At 43.0% G+C, this 15,681-nt stretch overlaps 2 protein-coding genes across 5 annotated transcripts in view; both read left to right on the forward strand.

The window, feature by feature from the left end:
• Window positions 1–3,502: 3,502 nt before the first annotated feature.
• Window positions 3,503–9,306, forward strand: cxcl14 (chemokine (C-X-C motif) ligand 14). Its single transcript, XM_061835790.1, has 4 exons — window positions 3,503–3,753; window positions 6,751–6,856; window positions 8,266–8,379; window positions 8,880–9,306. Exons 1-4 carry the CDS (start codon window positions 3,690–3,692, stop codon window positions 8,893–8,895), a joined length of 300 nt encoding a protein of 99 aa, XP_061691774.1. The 5' UTR covers window positions 3,503–3,689; the 3' UTR covers window positions 8,896–9,306.
• Window positions 9,307–10,224: 918 nt separating this feature from the next.
• Window positions 10,225–15,681, forward strand: part of fam13b (family with sequence similarity 13 member B) — a 61,781-nt gene continuing 56,324 nt past the window's right edge. For 2 of the 4 annotated variants that reach the window (XM_061835324.1, XM_061835326.1), the window contains exon 1: window positions 10,227–10,716. The gene's annotated coding sequence lies outside the window, so the exon portion shown is untranslated. Of the gene's footprint in view, window positions 10,717–15,681 lie in introns of all 4 variants that reach the window. The other 2 variants (XM_061835325.1, XM_061835327.1) reach the window with 2 other exon arrangements.

The raw sequence follows: 15,681 nt of genomic DNA on the forward strand, positions 1-15,681 counted from the left end.
TTTGCACTCTCGACGCCTCCGCCCGCTTTCCCTCCCGGACTTGTTTGCGCATCTTTTATGTTGGATAACGACACGTGTTTGTTTCAATGTTTTTCTTCATTTTTTTTTTTTTTTTTGCATGGGAACACTCACGAATGTGTACACAGCTGTGACTGTTGATGGCATACAATTACTTTATTACTGATAGCTTATTGGAATAAATATAGTGAAGGTTTTTTTTTTTTTTTAAATCACAATTAGTGTCCTATAATTCCTAAAACAGGAGTAATATTTCCTGGTTGACATCAGCAATTTAATGAAACTATATACTTACTGAAGCACACTAAAAGTGCACTTGAACACGACTAAAAAACACAAGTATAAAATATATTGATAATATAGTGCGTATTATGGTATTTGTTTGTCTTTATGGGTGTCAGAAGGTGGGGGCCTGGTAAGGTGACGCACAAAGTTAAGTTTCAGGGATGTCCAGTTGGCCCCAGATGTGTTTGGTATCAATCTATTATCAATATTCACGTGCATTTCCCAGGAAAACCACGTTACATTATTTTCTTGCAATATGTCGTAGTTTAGGCGGCACGGTGGAACAGCTCAAAAACGTTGGCCCAACAGTTCTGAGGACTGGTGTGACTGGCTGGCAACCAGTTCAGGGTGTAGCCTCCCTCCTTTCCGTTGACAACTGGGATATGCTCCAGCACTCCCGCAACCCTTGTGAGGATAAGCGGCAAAAAAAATGGATGGATGGACAAATTGCCCCTAGGTGTGATTGTGAGTGCGGCTGCTTGTCTCAATGTGCCCTGTGATTGGCTGGCAACCGGTTAAGGGTGTAGCCTGCCTCTTTTCCGTTGACAGCCGCGATAGGCTCCAGCTCTCCTGCAACCCTTATGAGGATAAGCGGCAAAGAAAATTGATGGGTGGATGGATAAATTGCCCCGAGGTGTCATTGTGAGTGCGGCTGGTTGTCTCGATGTGCCCTGTGATTGGCTGGCAACCGGTTAAGCGTGTAGCCTGCCTCCTTTCCGTTGACAGCTGGGATATGCTCCAGCACTCCCGCGACCCTTGTGAGGATAAGCGGCAAAAAAATGGATGGGTGGATGGATAAATTGCCCCGAGGTGTCATTGTGAGTGCGGCTGGTTGTCTCGATGTGCCCTGTGATTGGCTGGCAACCGGTTAAGCGTGTAGCCTGCCTCCTTTCCGTTGACAGCTGGGATATGCTCCAGCACTCCCGCGACCCTTGTGAGGATAAGCGGCAAAAAAATGGATGGATGGATAAATTGCCCCTAGGTGTGATTGTGAGTGCAGCTGTTTGTCTCGATGTGCTCTGCGATTGGCTGGCAACCAGTTCAGGGTGTAGCCTTCCTCCTTTCCGTTGACAGCCAGGATAGGGTCCAGCACTCCCGTGACCCTTGTGAGGATAAGCGGCAAAGAAAATGGATGGCTGGAATCATTTGAAGTTTTTGTTAAAATATCAGGATGCCGTCCCTACTTCCTCCCATATTCTGCGGTTCATTCTCCATTCACAACTCGGCAGTTGGTGTGAGTTCTAGCTTTTGGTTCCTTGTTTAACTTTTACGGGAGCTCTCTTCAGTCCTTGCTCCTGCCTGTTGTCACATTCCCTCCACACGCACACACACACACACGTTCAAAAATCCCTTCAAACTAAACACTTTCCGAATGCAGAACGCACGCCAGTGAAACTTCAACTCGCGAGCTAAACCGGTAAAAGTCTTGTAGACACAGCGCAGCTCTCCCCGCACTGGGACAAGCAGCATAAACAAAGCAGTCAAAAAAAAAAAAAAATCTTACGTAAGAGAGCACACAGAGACGTGATCGGGATGCCTCAGCGTCCGCGATCCCATTTGCAAGCTAAATCTTTCTTCAAAGGGACTTTTTTTTTTTTTTTGGGTGGGGGTGTGTGAAATTTCACTCGCGCTGCAGGCTCACTGGAGGCTTTGATCAGATAATTACGGACTTTTTTTTTTTTTTTTAGTAACAAGCTTTTTGCCTCAGCCGCTTTGGGATGCCTTTTGACACGCGAGATCGGGAGATAAAGACGTGTTATCGCCAGTTTGAGGCTTTTCTTGCATTCTAAGTATTCTTTGCGCAGGGCAGGGACTTTTTCGAAAAGGGCAACTTTTAATTTGCATGAGTTGCATGTAACAAGCCATCCGTTTTCTTAGCCGCTTATCCTCACGAGGGTCGCGGGAGTGCTGGAGCCTATCCCAAGTGTCAAAGGGGCAGGAGGCGGGGGACACCCTGAACTGGTCGCCAGCCAATCGCAGGGCACATGGAGACAAAAAGGCGCACTCACAATCACGCCTTGGGGCAATTTAGTGTCCAATTAATGTTGCATGTTTTGGGGATGAGGGAGGAAACCCACGCAGGCACGGGGAGAACATGCAAGCTCCACACCGGGAGAGCTGGGATGGAACCCGGGTCCTCAGAACCGTGAGGCCGATGCTTTACCAGGACTACCGTGCCGCCCCAGGTGTACCAACCTTGGCCACCTGGGGGCAGTATAGTACAGACACAGGTAAACGTAGAGCCACTCTGTAAGATGCAATAATATGAGGCATGAGTGTTGTTATATTATCTGTGTGTGAGTGTTTTGTTCCACCGTGTTGAAATATGTTGCTTTACGAGTGATAACACCATGACACTGGCGCTATTTGTTAGCCCATCTATGCCATTTTGCATCATTTGACAGCATCTGATTGATCTCAAGCAAAGCAATGTGATTGTTTCACATACTCGATGTATGATTTTCTTTGGGGGCGGCACGGTGGTGCATCTGGAAAGCGGTGGCCTCACAGTTCCGAGGTCCGGGGTTCAATCCCAGACCTGTCTGTATGGAGTTTTGCATGTTCTCCCCTTGCCTGCGTGGGTTTCCTTCCGGCACTCTGGTTTCCTCCCACATCCCAAAAACATGCAACATTAATTGGACCCTCTAAATTGCCCCTCGGTGTGATTGTGAGTGCGACTATTCGTCTCGATGTGTCCTGGGATTGGATGCCAACCAGTTCGGGGTGTCCCTCGCCTCCTGCCCGTTGACAGCTGGGAGAGGCTCCGGCGCTCCCTCTGACACTTGTGAGGATTAGCGGCAAAGAAAATGGATGGATGGATGATTCTCCTATTGATTGTCCTATGTGAATGCCAACAAGCAATTTGATGCCACTTATTTGGAATTTGTTCATCTTCCAAAAGCAAAAAAAAAAAAGATATTTTGAATACAAAATTGTTTAATTATTCATCGATCTACAGCCATAGCTATTACATAGATGGTGTACCTAATAAATTGTCTTCAGGTTGTGTTTTTCCTTCTTGTTGTTGTTGTGAATTCCAGAAACAGATTTCATGTTTTCCCGTGAAACGCATTCAGCGTCCTCGTCGTCGTCTCTCCCGCGTGGCGATTGGCCGTCTGGCGGCGCATATGAATGAGTCGAAGCGGGGGCAGCGGGGGGGGGGGCTTATAAAGGCAGCAGCCGAGCAGGGTGGGGAAAGGGTGAGAGCCTCCGTGTGCGTGGACCTCCTCCGCGACAGACCCTTCCGCGCAATCCACACCGCCAGTGGACTTTCAACTCGCCCACTTTTGGCAATTCTTTTCTTTGTACTGTTTGGATTTTTATTTTTTTTTTATTCTAATAACTTTTTGACTTTTTTTCCCGTCTGTTTTTGAGGAGTTCCAGACATGTTTCGGTGTACAGCAGCGCTACTTTTGCTGGTGGCGGCTTTGTACGTCCTTCATGCGGAAGGTAAACATCGAAAATTGTCTTATGGAAGGAGATGTTGAGGTTTTCGGGTGTTTGAGTCTTGAGTGCTTTTCCCTGAGATGGAAAATGTTCACTATAGTGAACTTCTTGTGTGTAGAAATCCTTTAAAAACTCACAATTGAGCTGATTTGATTAAAGGGACGGTGCAGGGGTGCGTAAAAGGGGGGGTTCTGAGGGGCAGGAAATTCAATTACCAGTTTAATAGACGTGGGAGCGAGAAAACTCGCAGGGCATCGTGCGACTTCACTCGTACTGTTTTTTTTTTTTTTTTTCCCAGTGGTGCGGCATGACTTGTAATCCATCCATCCATTTTCTTAGCTCCTTATCCTCACGAGGGTCACGAGCAGTGCTGGAGCTTGTCCCAGCTGTCATTGGGCACACCCCGAACTGGTTGTCAGCCAATCGCAGGGCACATTGAGACAAACAGTCGTACTCACAATCACACCTATCGGCAATTTCCATCCACCCATTTTCTTAGCCGGTTATCCTCACAAGGGTCACGGGAGTGCTGGAGCCTATCACAGCAATCAACGGGCAGGAGGCGGGGTACACCCTGAACCAATCGCAGGGCACATAGAGACAAACAGCCGCACTCACAATCACACCTAGAGGCAATTTAGAGTGTCCATTTAATATATCCATCCATTTTCTTTGCTGCTTATCCTCACTCGGGTCACGGGAGTGCTGGAGCCTATCCCAGCTGTCAACGGGCAGGGGGTGGGGTACACCCTGAACTGGTCGCCAGCCAATCGCAGGGCACATCGAGACAAACAGACGCACTCACAATCACACCTCGGGGCAATTTTAGGGTGTCAAATGTGGCATGTTTTGGGGGATGTGAGAGGAAACCGGAGTGCCCGGAGGAAACCCACGCAGGCACGGGGGGGGGACATGCAAACTCCACACAGGCGGGGCCTGGATTTGAACCCGGGACCGCAGAACTGTGAGGTAAACGCTTTTACCAGCTGATCCACCGTGATGATGTAATTTTATATTCGATACAGAGCGGCTATTCATGGCATCACTGGCCAGAGAAATATATATGTTTTTTTAAAAAACTATTGGTAATTGTGTTTTGATTTCGACTTCGTTTTTTTTTAGTCGCTACATTTGGAAATGTCCCCCTAATCTGCCGAGTTTTGGGAATATTTTTTTATTCTCGGTCCATCTGCGGGGCAGTTATGACGAAACCCCACAGATTCTGCCTAGCAACAACCAATGGCGTGCGATAACCCGGGAAAATAATGCAATTTATGACGCTCACATCCGATTTTATGGCGGAATGTTGTTTACTGTTTGTGATTTATCACGATGGAAATTGTACGTGATGAAAAAAAGAGAATCTTATTAACCATTCGCTGAAAATGAACTCAGTGGTTCATTCTGATTGGCCTTCGTCGTCATGCGGCGTTTGCGCCGAGGTACGTGACAGCTTTATTTTTTGCGGCCGCTGATGGATGTCAGCAACCTCGGCGCTCGCCCCACCGTCGCAAACCAAAATAAATTCTTTTTAATAGGCACTCAACACAGCCAGTTAAAGGGGGCGGTGGGGGGGGGGGGAACGTCTCCTTGAAACGGATGAATGCTGAAGACTCAAACGATTGATTAGGGCGCAAAGTATTAGGAACGGCTGTCGTGGTGATGCGGTGGAATTTTTAGCAACCGTATTTATATACACATTTTTAAATGAATTAATACATAGAATTTTAATCATTGGAAGGAAGATTCCCCCCCCCCTTGCAAAAAAGATCATAGATGTACCTAATAAAGGGGCCAGCGAGTGTGGAGTACCTCTAAAGAAAATCAATAATATAGTCATCTTATGAAATATAAAGCTGATCAATGTGAGGCATAAACTGACAAAATCCAAACATAATTAAACACACGCACACAAACGATGCTGTAATGGCCTATATGTGCCACAAGATGGCGGCAAATATTGTGAAGAAGCGCAACTCACTGCCAAAATGCCATCAGAATGACGCTGAAAGCAGAGCGACAAGTTCGTCCGTTTCCTTCGCTGCTTATCCTCACGAGGGACACAGGGAGTGCTGGAGCTTGTCCTGGCTGTCATTGGGCAGGAGGGGCGTACACCCTGAACTGGTTACCAGCCAATCGCAGGGTACATGGAGACAAACAGCTCCACTCACAATCACACCTATCGGCAATTTCCATCCATCCATCCATTTTCGTAGCCGCTTATCCTCACCAGGGTCACGGGAGTACTGGAGCCTATCACAGTGATCAACGGGCAGGAGGTGGGGTACACCCTGAACCAATCACAGGGCACATAGAGACAAACAGCCGCACTCACAATCACACCTATGGGCAATTTAGGGTGTCCATTTAATATATCCATCCATTTTCTTTGCTGCTTATCCTCACTCGGGTTGCGGGGAGTGCTCCAGCCTATCCCAGCTGTCAACGGGCATGAGGCAGGGTACACCCTGAACTGGTTGCCAGCCAATCGCAGGGCACATGGAGACAAAAACCCGCACTGACAATCACACCTATGGACAATTTAGAGTGTCCAAGTAATGTTGCATGTTTTTGGGATGTGGGAGGAAACCGGAGTGCCCACCCGGAGAAGACCCACGCAGGCACGGGGAGAACGTGCAAACTCCACACAGTCGGGTCCGGGTTTGAACCTGGGACCTCAGAACTGTGAGGCCAATGCTTTACCAGCTGCTCCACCGTGCCGCCGCAACAACTAGTAACCTTTCCAAAAAAAAATGAAAAAAATCTGCAATACCGCAGGACCTTGAACCATAAACTCCAATGTAGCGGGGGATGCAAGTGCCACCCTGTGACTCTTAATTTGTAACGACATGACAAGACAAAAATGTGATACATTCTGCTGAAAATTAAAGATTTGTTTCATAATCTTTTTTTTTTTTTTTTATATGCACGGCTCACAACAACATGAGAAAATGAAAACATTGATTTTGATGTGTATTTTTGTTGTTGTTCTGACTCCAGCCTACAAGTGCCGGTGCACCAGGAAAGGACCGAAGATCCGCTACAAGGACGTACAGAAGCTGGAGCTCAAACCCAAACACCCTTTTTGCCAAGAAAAGATGATATTGTGAGTTATTTTTTCTTTTTTTTTTTAATACAGCCATAGATTTCCTTTTTTTGTGATGATGGGGCATCACAACTGGGGGCCACGGAGGCCAGTTGTGTAAAATGTGCTCTTGGCTCCCACCTGGAGGCCAACGCTGCCATTACACTCGAGGAAAAACAACTTTATTTTGAAAGAACAAGAATCTTAAGTAACGAGCATAAAATGTCAAGTAGCTTCGATTCTGAGAAGCGTAGCGACAAAAACAGAATTTGGTTGTGATTTGGTGATCCGCAAGTAAAATGGCCGAAATTGATCTTGATGATGTCGTGGGTGCTTTCCACCATCTTATGACGACATACGTGGAAAAACACACACACACACTTTTGACAAAGAAAAACAATTATGGGCTTTACTTGTAATATATCTGAAATATGAAGGTCTAGTTTTCGCATGTTTTTCACTTTTAAGTGATATTTTTCACTTTCAAGGGAATCCATTCAACCATCCGTCCATTTTCTTTGCCGCTTATCCTCACGAGGGTCGTGGGGATTGTCAACGGGCAGGAGTTGGGGCACACCCTGAACTGGTGGCCGGCCAATTGCAGGGCACATGGAGACAAAAACCCGCACTGACAATCACACCTATGAGCAATTTAGAGTGTCTAATTAATGTTGCATGTTTTTGGGATGTGGGAGGAAACCGGAGTGCCCGGAGTAAACCCACGCAGGGAGGGGAGAACATGCAAACTCCACACAGGTGGCGCGGGGATCGAACCCGGGTCCTCAGAACTGCGAGTCCAACGCTTAACCAGCTGATTCACCGTGCCGCCAAGTCGGCATTATACATATCAATTTTTAGACAGTTTTAGGCTATATTTACATGTCCAATTCCAATTTAATGGTGACCAATTTTTCAAAAAGCGGCAAGCTTTTTTTTTTTTTTTTTTTAAACTCTCCCAGTTGACCTTTACTGTCCAAATGAAACCAAAAAATATGTATTCAATCCTTCCACATAACATTATGAAAGTCTGCTGTAAAATTAAATAAAAATGAAACACAAGCTGGCAAAAAAATATGACAACATTCACAAAAAGAATGAAACCGTTTGCGCATCATGCTTTCATGCATGAATTCAATGGCTGTCGTGTGTCGCTCCACACGTGTGTTACACATTTCCTGTTACAAAAAGAACCAAATAAATATTGATATTTTCCACGTTTAACATCATCCTTTCACATCTCTTGTCTAAACCAAAGCAATTTAAGTCCAGGTCTCATTTTTCTACAACTCCACGACCCGATTAATTGCACAGGGATTTGATTTCGGCGACAGCCCTTCAGCATTCACACGTGATGTCAACGGAAAGTGTATTAATTACTCTATTAATTATAATCCCGTCGTCGTTGCTCTCGCTGTTCTTTTCCGCCGCAGTGTAACAATGGAGAACGTGGCTCGGTTCAAGGGTCAGGAGTACTGTCTGCACCCCAAACTCCAGAGCACCAAGAACCTGGTCAAGTGGTTCCACATCTGGAAGGACAAGCACAGGTAAAGTCATTGGAAATTCTTTGTTGTTTTTCGGCAATGGAAAGTACCTTTAAATATTATAAAAATATATATATATATATATAATTGTTTGAAAAATCTGATTATATTTACATTTATTTGCTAATAAAAACAATTATAGGATGAACACCTTCTAATTGTTCATGTATAGCAATTACGTGTATTTAAATAAGTAATTTCTCCCCCATGTGTTCATATTCTGTTACTTTACTGTTGCAGTATGTACATTTTTTTTTTAAATATTAAAAAATTGCATTAAAACCATTTTAATAGAATTCCATTTAAAATGAAATGCATATTTATTGAACACAGATCAATATTCTCAGTGAGACAATGGTGAAAAAATTAATTGACATCCATACATTTAGATTTAGATTCAACCAAAAAGAGATCTATTTTTAAAAATTATATTAAAAATGCAAACTTTTGTTTTTCAAATTTTGCCCTATATTCCAATTGAACCCCTTACCCGTTCCCTCCAGGGTTTATGAATCTTAAACAGAAGAAGAAAAATTAAAACATCAAAATAAAAGACGACGACTCCAACCACATGGACTGTTTATGATGTTGCAGACATCTGCAGTGTGTCCTTCTCCTCTTCCGTGGAAGCCATCAAGAGATAAACCTAATAATTACCTTACTTTTTAATGTTTATATGTTGTTGTTGATGATGATGATGCCACACAAATATACCTGCAAATATGTACAACATGCATAGCTCTTGTTTTGTATGCATTCCAATGTAAAAGTGCATTTTGTAAACATTGTAGCCTATTAGCATCTTTAAAGTGTGTAGAAAAAAAAAGCATTGTAGTTTTATGTTTTTTTTTTTTTTTTACCAACACACCGTTCAACATTCCATCGTGTATATATAAAAAAATAATAATAAACAGAGCAATAAAGTGTCCATTAAAAAAAGGTTGTCTGAATGAAATGTTACACGTTCACAATGGGACGATTGAAAAGTTATCAAATCTCAGTTCGAGATCTCTCTCTTTTTTTTTTTTTTTTTTTGCTTTAGCCATTTTTGGGGAAAAATAAAAGCAGAACTTACATTAATAACAAAATAGTGCTGTGACACCGCGCTTCCACGAGATGGCAGCATTGCCCATCAGCCAGCAAGGTATTCGGGTAAATTCGACACAGTTCTAGAAATTTCTTTCGCAGTTGTAATTCAATTTATGCCTCCTGCAGAATACAGTATTTTAAATATTTACAAGACATTTAAATATTTATCATGATAATTTTAGTGTGAACTTTGATGGAAATCTGTGGAACTTGTGATAAAACAAGTAAATGTCATATTTTTGTGTGTATTTGTTACACGTTAGTGCTTTGAAGAAATTGAGATAAATTCGAGAAGTTTCGACAAGCATTAATTTGTTTTTCCATTTAAGCCTGGAAACAAACAAAAATAGGTGTAAATTTATATAAATATTTTCAATGTTATTAAAAGCAACCAAAAAAAAATTCAACAATTGGTTGTAAACTTATTTTCGTCACAAGCTTCTGTATTAACATAATCCCCAAAAGCCAACGTTTGTCTGAAAACGTTTTCGGGGGGGGGGAAGCACTTTATAGCTACATCACGCAAAACTTAATTTCAAAACAATGTCCCAAAACATGTGATTTGCCACACAAATATTTTTAACACATTTACAATAATGAAATTCTTACATGTTGTAATATTATGATATTATAAATAATGTTACACATGAATCCCAACAGTCGAACAAAGTAAACACTCCTGTTTTCAAGTGATCTTGCGTAAAGCGTGACGTCGGCAACGTGCGATTTTTTTTTTTTTTTTGCTTTTGCTCGCCCTGCAAGTTGTCCGACGGTACCCATCAGAGCATCAGAATTTTCAAGCCGCCGAGCCGACACTTTTGTGAACCAAAAACGAGTCGAACCGTGCCACAAATATCGAACTCGAGTCAATAGAACCGGGCGGGCGGGGTCAGCGTTGAGCAGTCGTCCATTCGCGTTGCTGCTGCTGAGAAAAGGAGGCGGGCGGGGAACTGTTTGGCAGCTCGATTCCCGGAGGGGTGTGTGAGAGATCGGCGACGACCTGCAGCAGAAAGCGGGCATCGAACAAGCGACTCTTCCATTTTTTTTTTTGGTAAACTTTGCAGTATCTCCATAGCGATGAGCCCAACACGTCGTCTGTAGCGGCCGCTGTGATCTTCCGCTTTCTTCGACACCCAACCCCCTCCCCGACCCCAATCCCCGCATTCGGAGCTAGCCAGACAGCGGGCCACCCGGCAAAAACAAGCCGGAAATCGATGATCCTCGGCCCGCACCCGTGCCTGTTTTGACCTGGTAAGACAGGCGTTAGCTCGCCTTGCTAATAGCTTAGCTTCTTCCCGTTCATTCCAAGCGGGGGGCTAAGCGCTAGCCTCACTAAAGCTAACGATGTCGAACGCCACAAACGATTGCGAACTATACATGCATTAATTTCCATTATCTATGTGTTCATCACGACGTTCATTTTATAGATGTTATAAACCCACCGGACGGTTTATGGTTTTCAGTTATGGTTCAATCATTGTTGTGTGTGTAGGGGGGGGGGGAGCTAACTGCTAACTAGCGGTTAGCCGAAGTGGGTTAAGGTTCGTTCCATCACACACATCGTTAGCAAAGCAGAAAAAAAATTGTTTCTTCTCGACTATCCAAGACAAAATTCATTGAAATATTAATGCTTTCGAGCTGTCTAACAGTGTTAGTGTTAGGATTCATGTTTTTGACTTCTACCAAACGTTTAAACGCCATTTTTGTTACACCTGTCATGTTCGGGTTGGGGGGGGGGGCGCGAATCAGCTTTCACTTGTTTTATTTGCATGGTGATTAATATACAGTAGTAGTATTATTTCTATCCCTACGCTATTTGCAGTCACCCCTTTTCTGGAATGCTATTCATTTGACCATATTAATATACATATAACAAGTTTTAAACTCCATTTGGGAATTTAAATCTGGTATTTATTTCTCCTTGAGCTAACTGCAATACTGTACATTTCTCCTTGAGCTAACTGATAGCTCGGAGTTAGCCGACGGGGGATCGGGGTCAGTCAAAAAATTAAAAATATTTTAATTTTTCCAATGAATTCAGCGAGTCTGTAACAATCATAAGCATGCGTGCATTTTATCTCAATTGTTTGGTACGATTTTGAGATTGAATCAATGTTGTAAATCACCTATTTTTGATCTGTTCGTCTGTGTGGTTGATATTTATTTTTTTTGTCATGGTTGATTCCCAAGTTTTAAAAAAATATTTCATATTCACATTTTTCATTTCTGTGGATATTTTAAGGTCATGATGATTGATACCAACCATCATCCCTTTGGTGTCTGCATACTTATTTTGACATTTACAGGTCCTAATTGCCAGGTAAATAAGTCACGATCGATTCAATAATAATAATTAATAATCCATTTTAGTTTCTCACTGGTATGTTTTGATTTTGATGGTGATAGTTCACTTGTTTCCCATCTGTTGAAGCACTTTTCTGTTGTTGTAGTCCCTGTCACTTGTCGTTTAGTTTGTTTGATTTAATCTGCAGATTTAATTTGGGTTTCCATGGTGCCACTTTTATTTTAATTATGAATGTTATTTCCAGTCGTCCCTTCCCTGTGCTGGAATGTTCTATTAAGCACTTGCGTGTTATGCCAACAGGGCTTGGAAGCATAAAAACATGAGTCAACATTTTATTTTTTTGCAATTAATTGCCAACGGTTGACTTTCATGTCTCGACAGTAGTCTCCTCCCACTCTCTTTTTAATCATATTGCATAAATGCAAATGCTCATTGACCCACCCCCTACCCCTAATCAAATGGAGACCGCCGTTGGGATTAATGCAAATCATCCGTTCCAGGTCAGACTGCCTTTTTATAGTAATACAGTTTGGTTTGTAAGTGTTTATATTTAAAATATAAACACAATCGTGGAAAGACGAACTGCTTTAATAGTACATTGCAGCATTTTAGGATGTTTAAAAAAAAGAGAACCAGCATCATGTTGCACTGACATGAGGGAGGAAAAAAAGTTAAAAGCAAAAAGAAATCAAACAAATTAATATTTGGACTTGAACGACAGATATTCTTCCATATCTGACTTGCTTGTTGAGAATTATTGTTCCAAATGTTCCCGATAAAACGTGGAGGCTAGCGAGGGAAGAAACGGCACGATGACTTTGAACAAGGGAACGTCCTCTCCTAATTTAGATGCCTTGTCGCTGATAGATTATTGGTTGGTTGGTTGGTGGGGGGGGGGGGGCATCGGCTATTCGGGTCATATCTCTTCGCCACAAGAAAAAAAAGCAACCCTTGCGGACTCATTTTTGCAAGGGATTATATGTGCAATCCATTTCCGCACTTGGAAAACCGGTCTAAGAACTTCCTCCAGGTTCAGGTCAATGGCGATGCGGGCTGGTGCAACTGTAGGCACTTTACACGCTTAGTGTTTGTTCATGTTTACAAAGATCATAATATCCATTTTCTGTACCGCTTATCCTCACTAGGGTTGCGGACGTGCTGGAGCCTATCGAAATTAGCAACCATTCAGTCATATTCACACCTACGGGGAATTTAGAGGTCTGAGGGTAGAGTCTTCAGTCAACTTACCACGCAGGTTTTTGGGATGTGGGAGGAAACCCGAGTGCCCGGAGAAAACCCACGCAGGCACGGGGAGAATATGAAAACCCCACACAGGTGTGGTTGGAATTTGGCCCTCTGTCCTTAGAACCTTTTTATATACATAAATGATACACATGTGCAGTTGATGCCAGGAGTTTATATACACTGTGCAAAACACAAATTTCTTTTTTTTTTTTTGGTCTCACTATTTTGGCACTTAAAATCCTGACAGACCTGAAACAGGAGACTTTTGCAGTACCCTGATTTGACTTCAGACGCTAAAACACAAAATGAAATGTTTTTGCACAGTGTATGTAAACGTCTGGCTTCAGCTGTACTTGCCTTTGTCCAAAGACACAGTCAAATCATGTAATAATCATGTAATAAAACCCTAGTCATGCTCGTTTGTGTAGTAAACACGAAAAGGCAGCCGTCCCATTTTCCGTTTTCACACGACGTTCTGCGTATAGCAGATTGCAAACACTCTGGGATTTTCAGTTCATTGACTTCGCATATGCGTTTGTAAACATTTTAATCAATTAATCTAAAACGTTAAACCAATGGCACGTCAGTCTAATCCCTTCACACTCATAGATACTTGTTTTCATTAGCTACGGATGCTATCGCTAATGTGGCTGCCTGCAGAGTTCGACAACTCTCCCCTCAGTGAAGGGAATAAAATGCTAGCCCTTAATTGGCGTATATGAGTGTTGGTGAGAACAACAGCAACACTTTGTTCAGCGCAAAGTTGATTGACTGTAATTTCCGGTTTATAAGGCGCAACTTTTTTCCCCACGCTTTTGCGGCTAATGCGGTGATGCGGCTGAGTTGTGAATTTTTTCTAATGGCCGCAGGGAGCACTCGAGCGGAAAAGGTAAGAGTGAGACCGGTGGAATATATGTGCCGAGGAAGCGACTTTTGCCGGTACATTTATTTATCTATTTATTAAATGGCCCCGTTAGCGCCACGCTAGCGCCCCATTCCCCTTTTGTTCCACCATATTGTCTGCGTGTCACTCTGAAACTCAACAGTGTGTGTGTTAACACGGATGTCTTGCTTTTTGGGTACATGTGTGTCGCTAGTGGTTAGCGCGTTGCTAGCGGTCAGCGCGGTTAGCGCGTCGCTAGCGGTCAGCGCGGTTCGTGCCTCGCCAGCGGCTGTTGCTGTCTCAGTGATTTAAGTATGTTTTGTTTTTTTTAACCAGCCCTGTTAGCGCTGTGCTACCATTAGCTGCCGCGGACGTGTTTTTTTGCTTACCAGCCCTGTTCGTGCTACCGTGTTGTTGCTACGTTAAGCTAAGCTAAGGTATTAAAACTTTGAAGATGCTTTCTGTTTACCGGTTTCAGTGTGGGTACGTATGTACCAAATGGTATTTCCTTTACAAATGTACTGGGTGAGGCTTATAACCAGCTGCGCTTTATAGACCGGAAATTATGATATTCTCCATCTGACAGACAAGTCAATTTTTATTATATTTTATTTTTTTTATTATACTATTTTATTATATTTAATTCTGCTACCAAACTGAGAAATATTCTGGAATTGTCTTAACTATTGTCCCTAATCGCTACATTCTATAGCCTTTAGCTCATATTTTTTCTTTTATAGCAGAGTATAAGTACTGTAACAATATTTGCTGATCCGTGTAGAGTCAGCGTATTTTTGGGTTTTGGTCAAAATATAATTTTTTTGTTGTTTTTTTCCGGTTGACGGTGACGAAATGTCATACTGTATTTATTTGCGCCCCTTTGCCACATGTAATGCTGCTTTTCATACGTGCCGCGTTTTAAATTTCATATCTGCTGTTCAATGAAAAACATGTCTCTCCCTTTTCTTTTACACATGGAAAAAGAAAAATATTGAGTTACCATAATTTCCGGCTTATAAATCGTGACTTTTTTCGACACGTTTTCAACCCTGCGGTTTATGCAGCAATGCGGCTGATTTGTGCATTTTTTCAAACGGTCGCAAGGGGGCAAGCGAACGGAAAAGGTAAGCGTGAGACCGAATATGCATGTATAATAAGAAGTGACTTTTACCGGTGTGACAGTCTGAGCGCACCCCTGTGGTGAAAAGTCTCCTTGTGATTAATGCGCATGCATTACGAATAGGGGAACTCTCGGTACGTAGCCGACTCTTACTGGAAAAACCTTAAAAGAAGAGACGTCCATATTGTTACATCCCCTTTGTTCAAACCAGCAAAATGCGACAAGGCCGTTGTATTGCGTTTCTGACAATTTAAACTCACACACATCAACACAAACACGATAAAATAGCTAACACAAAATGGGCGTTCAAGAACAGAGTAGTTGAGCCACAATGCTGAATAGTCACCAATGTTGAACGAGTGTTCCCAAACAAGGAAATGTTCGTCCCTGCGGGTATTTCAAGATAGCGAACGTTCCAGTCCAAAAACGAAACGCAGCCGGCGTCCGTGTAGTCAGTGTTCCAAGCAGCGTAGTTTCCCAGAGCAGTGGTGAGGTCATAACAAGAAGCCTCCTTGTCCGCCTTTCTCGTTCTTATACAGGCACTCCTCGAAACATTTCACAGACATAACAATAGCGACAAGTTGTCGAATGGCACACGTTGAAGCCTGGATGGGGACATTTCAGACTGGATGGAAGTTTACAAAATGTACCCGCATGCGCATT

The sequence above is a fragment of the Syngnathoides biaculeatus genome, chromosome 11, assembly GCF_019802595.1.
Source record: "Syngnathoides biaculeatus isolate LvHL_M chromosome 11, ASM1980259v1, whole genome shotgun sequence".
Classification (NCBI taxonomy): Eukaryota; Metazoa; Chordata; class Actinopteri; order Syngnathiformes; family Syngnathidae; genus Syngnathoides; species Syngnathoides biaculeatus.